Here is a 4,151-nt window from a genome sequence, read left to right on the forward strand (position 1 = left end):
AGATTCATGAGATGGAACTCTGGAACCTTTAGAGAATGGGTGAAAGAAGGGAGACTCAATTGAGACGGAACTTCGGAACCTTTAGAGAATGAGTGAAAGAAGGGAGACTCAAGATTAATTATCCTTTACAGGTGAGTAAATCAAAGAAAGAAGGAAGGAAGAAGATGAAGACAAGATTCATTCTCCTTTACAGTTGATTGAGTCAATTAAATCCTCTTCTCGTCTCACTGCTTGCTTCACTCCACCGAATTGAACTGTAAAGTGGCTTCGTTTACCTATTTACCAAGAAAAAGAAAAGAGAGTCAATTCCTTGCAGCAGCGACTGAACTTGAACCTATTCTATTCTATTCTATTCTACAAGGCGCAAGGCACAAGGGCGAGCAGCAAGAGCACCGACGATGGGTCCTTGACACAGGGACAACAAACCATATGACCGGGGCCAGGTCTGCATTCTCTGAGATCGATTCAAGGATTCGTGAGACAGTGAAATTTGGCTACGACTCTATCATTGGAGATCGAGGGGCGTGGCACTTGAGGCTCAAGGCTAACCTTGTGAGACGTGAGTCAACACGATGAGGCCGGTTGCTCACGTGTCTCGCAATGTCATCTTCGATGAAAGCACCTTCTGATAGTAGAACGACGTGACCGAGGTAGACAAGAACTCAAATCAACTCACGGTGGAGTACCTTGACACCGAGCTAAGAGAAAGAGGAGCGCAGCATCGGGAACCGTCACCGCCGCCAGCAGCTGCAACCCCTAAACCAGTGGAGTTTACAATACCACGGACTGCGAATTTGACGCTGGATGCCGATCACGATGATGATCTAGTGGCCAGGTATCGGAGGATGGAAGACCTAGTGGGGGAGGTGATGGAGTTTGCAACACCACGGACTGCAAATTCGATTCTGGATGCCAATCATGATGATGATCTGGTGGCCAAGTATTGGAGGATGGAAGACCTAGTGGGGAAGGTGAACCACCTGAACTGGCGGCCGCAAGCTCGAAGAAGTGGCCGAACTGAATGTCATAAGCGCAGATGACCGAACACCTTCGTCGAAGCAGAAAGGAACCCGCGTTGGCTTAAGGCAATGCAGGAGGAGATGACATCCATCATTGAGAACCAGACATGAAGTTTGGAGGACATGCCGTTGGGACACCAAGCCATAGGGCTCAAATGGGTCAACGTGGAGTTTAGAGGACATGCCTCTGGGACACCGAGCCATAGGGCTCAAATGGGTCTTCAAACTGAAGCGTAATGAAGAGGGAGAAGTTGTGAAACACAAGGCCCGTCTAGTGGCATAGGGATACATCCAGAAGCAAGGAGTAGATATTGAGGAAGTATTTGCGCCGGTGGCAAGGCTGGAATCTATCTGCCTATTGCTGGCAATCACGGCACATCATTCCTGAGAGGATCACCACATAGACGTGAAATTCGCGTTCCTGAACGGAGAGCTGAAAGAGACGTGGAGTTTGAAGGACATGCCGTTGGGACACCGAGCTACAGGGCTCAAATGGGTCTTCAAACTGAAGCGTAATGAAGAGAGAGAAGTTGTAAAACACAAGGCTCGTCTAGTGGCGAAGGGATACGTCTAGGACACCGAGCCATAGGCCTCAAATGGGTCTTCAAACTGAAGCGTAATGAAGAGGGAGAAGTTGTGAAACACAAGGCTCGTCTAGTGGCGAAGGGATACGTCCAGAAGCAAGGAGTGAATTTCGAGGAGGTATTTGCGCTGGTGGTAAGGCTGGAATCTGTCCGCCTATTGCTGGCAATCGCGCACATCATTCCTTGGAGGTCCACCACATGGACGTGAAATTCGCGTTCCTGAACAGAGAGCTGAAGGAGACGTGGAGTTTGGAGGACATGTCATTGGGACACCGAGCCATAGAGCTCAAATGGGTCTTCAAACTGAAGTGTAATGAAGATGGAGAAGTTATGAAACACAAGGCCCGTCTAGTGGCGAAGGGATACGTCCAGAAGCAAGGAGGTATTTCTGTCGGTGGTAAGGCTGGAATATGTCCGCCTATTGCTGGCAGTCGCGGCACATCATTCCTGGGAGATCCACCACATGGACGTGAAACCCGCATTCTTGAACGGAGAGCTGAAGGAGACCGTATATGTTTGACAACCATCGAGCTTTCTAGACAACAACAACCCTGACAAGGTATTATGCCTGCACAAGGCACTCTATGGGCTTCTGCAAGCACCACGAGCTTGGAACGCGAAGCTTGACAGAACCCTACTGTCGCTGAAGTTCAAGCACTGTGCCTTTGAGCATGATATGTACATGCACAACCACAACGAGCAACGACTAATCGTGGGAGTGTACGTTGACGACCTCATAATCACTAGAGGCGACATGGAAGTCCTCTAAAGATTCAAGGGGGAAAAATATCAAAGAACTTCAAGATGAGCGATCTCAACGTGTTCAGCTACTACCTCGGCTTCGAAGTGCAACAGAGTACTGCCGGCATCACCATCTGCCAAAGTACGTATGCAAAGAAGCTGCTGGACACAACTGGACTTGCGGATCATAACCCTACAAGGACGCCAATCGAGGCCCGGCTCCAGCTAAGGAAGGTCGGCACTGCGACGGCAGTCGACGCCACCCATTACTGCAGCATTGTCGAGAGCCTGCGCTATCTGGTAAACACACGCCCTGACCTTACTTATTCCGTTGGATACGTGAGAAAATTCATGGAAGCACCTAGGGAGGAGCATCTTGTGGCTATCAAGCGCATCCTGCGCTATGTGGCTGGAACTAGAGGCTGGGGTGTGTGATACTACGTAGGGAGAGGAAAGGAGAAGCTTGAGCTGATCGGCTACAATGATAGTGACATGGTCGGTGACGTTGATGATCGTAAGAGCACCAGCCGGATGATTTACTTCCTCTTAGGCGGCGTGATCTGCTGGCAATCAACAAAACGAAAGGTAGTTGCTTTGTTTTCCTGCGAAGCAAAATACGTCGCCGCTTCGACAGTGACAACACAGGGGGTCTGGCTTGCGCGACTGATGGAAGAACTCATCAGAAGAGAAGGCGATCCACCAATGCTATACGTGGACTACAAAGCTACGATCTCCCTAATCAAAAATTCAGTTTTGCACGACTGGAGCAAGCACATAGAAATCAGATTCTACTACATCCAAGAATGTGCAGATCGGGGGCTCATCAAGATTGATTTCATCCGAACAGAGGAACTACACTAAAAGATCGGAGTTCAAACAATAAGGTAGATATATACCATAGGGCTTAGGAGAAGATTGTTAGATAAATCCCTAGGTTAAAAATCATTCCTATTTTTTTTAGTTAACCGCAGAATTAAAGTGAGTGGGATTCACATGGAATAACTTTAATTAAGTTGTAATTTTCTTCTCTATTAAAATATGTCAATTGTATGACAAACAATCCATCGAGTCTTCAGCACAGAATAAAACTATTTTCTCCCTCCCTTGTATTTTCCGTTATTTTCTTCTTCAATCAATTTCGGCTTTTCCCTCGTCAATGTTTTCCTCCACAGTCAAACAACAGAGTATTGATGATTAGAAGATGAAAGATTTAAGGGCCAAAAATTATCTTTTTCAAGTATTAGATCGTTCAATTCTAGAAAAGATTCTAAACAAGGATACAGCAAAGGACATATGGGATTCTTTGAAGAAAAAAAATCAAGGAACAACTCTGGACAAGCATGCACAGCTGCAAGCACTTAGAAAGAAATTTGAAATTCTTCAAATGAAGACAGAAGAATCTGTAAATGAATATTTTGCTCGAACACTTGCAATAGAAAATAAGATGAGAGAAAATGGTGAAAGAAAAGGAGACGTTGCTGTTGTTGAAAAGATTTTAAGATCTCTAACTCCCAAAGTTTGTTCCATTGAGAAGTTTAAAAATATAGATACTTTAACCATTGATGAATTACAAAGTAGCTTACTTATTCAATGAGGAACATGCCTTGAAGGTGACAAATGGAGATCAGTTAGGAGGAAGGGGTTGAGGTCGTGGAACTTTAAGAGGAAGGGGACGTGGAAGAGGTAGGAAAAACTTCGAAAAAGCCACGGTAGAATGCTACAATTGTCACAAATTTGGGCATTTTCAATGGGAATGTCCAAGTAAGGATAAAGTGCCAAACTATACAGAGACAAAATAAAGATTTTA

At 45.8% G+C, this 4,151-nt stretch overlaps 1 protein-coding gene across 1 annotated transcript; it reads left to right on the forward strand.

Annotated features, from left to right (window-relative positions):
* Positions 1-2,407: 2,407 nt before the first annotated feature.
* Positions 2,408-2,779, forward strand: LOC111456719 (uncharacterized mitochondrial protein AtMg00810-like). The gene has a single exon (XM_023098685.1). It carries the CDS (start codon positions 2,408-2,410, stop codon positions 2,777-2,779), a length of 372 nt encoding a protein of 123 aa, XP_022954453.1.
* The last annotated feature ends 1,372 nt before the right edge of the window (positions 2,780-4,151 follow it).

This window comes from Cucurbita moschata, unplaced genomic scaffold (genome assembly GCF_002738365.1).
Source record: "Cucurbita moschata cultivar Rifu unplaced genomic scaffold, Cmos_1.0 Cmo_Scf00019, whole genome shotgun sequence".
Taxonomy (NCBI): domain Eukaryota; kingdom Viridiplantae; phylum Streptophyta; class Magnoliopsida; order Cucurbitales; family Cucurbitaceae; genus Cucurbita; species Cucurbita moschata.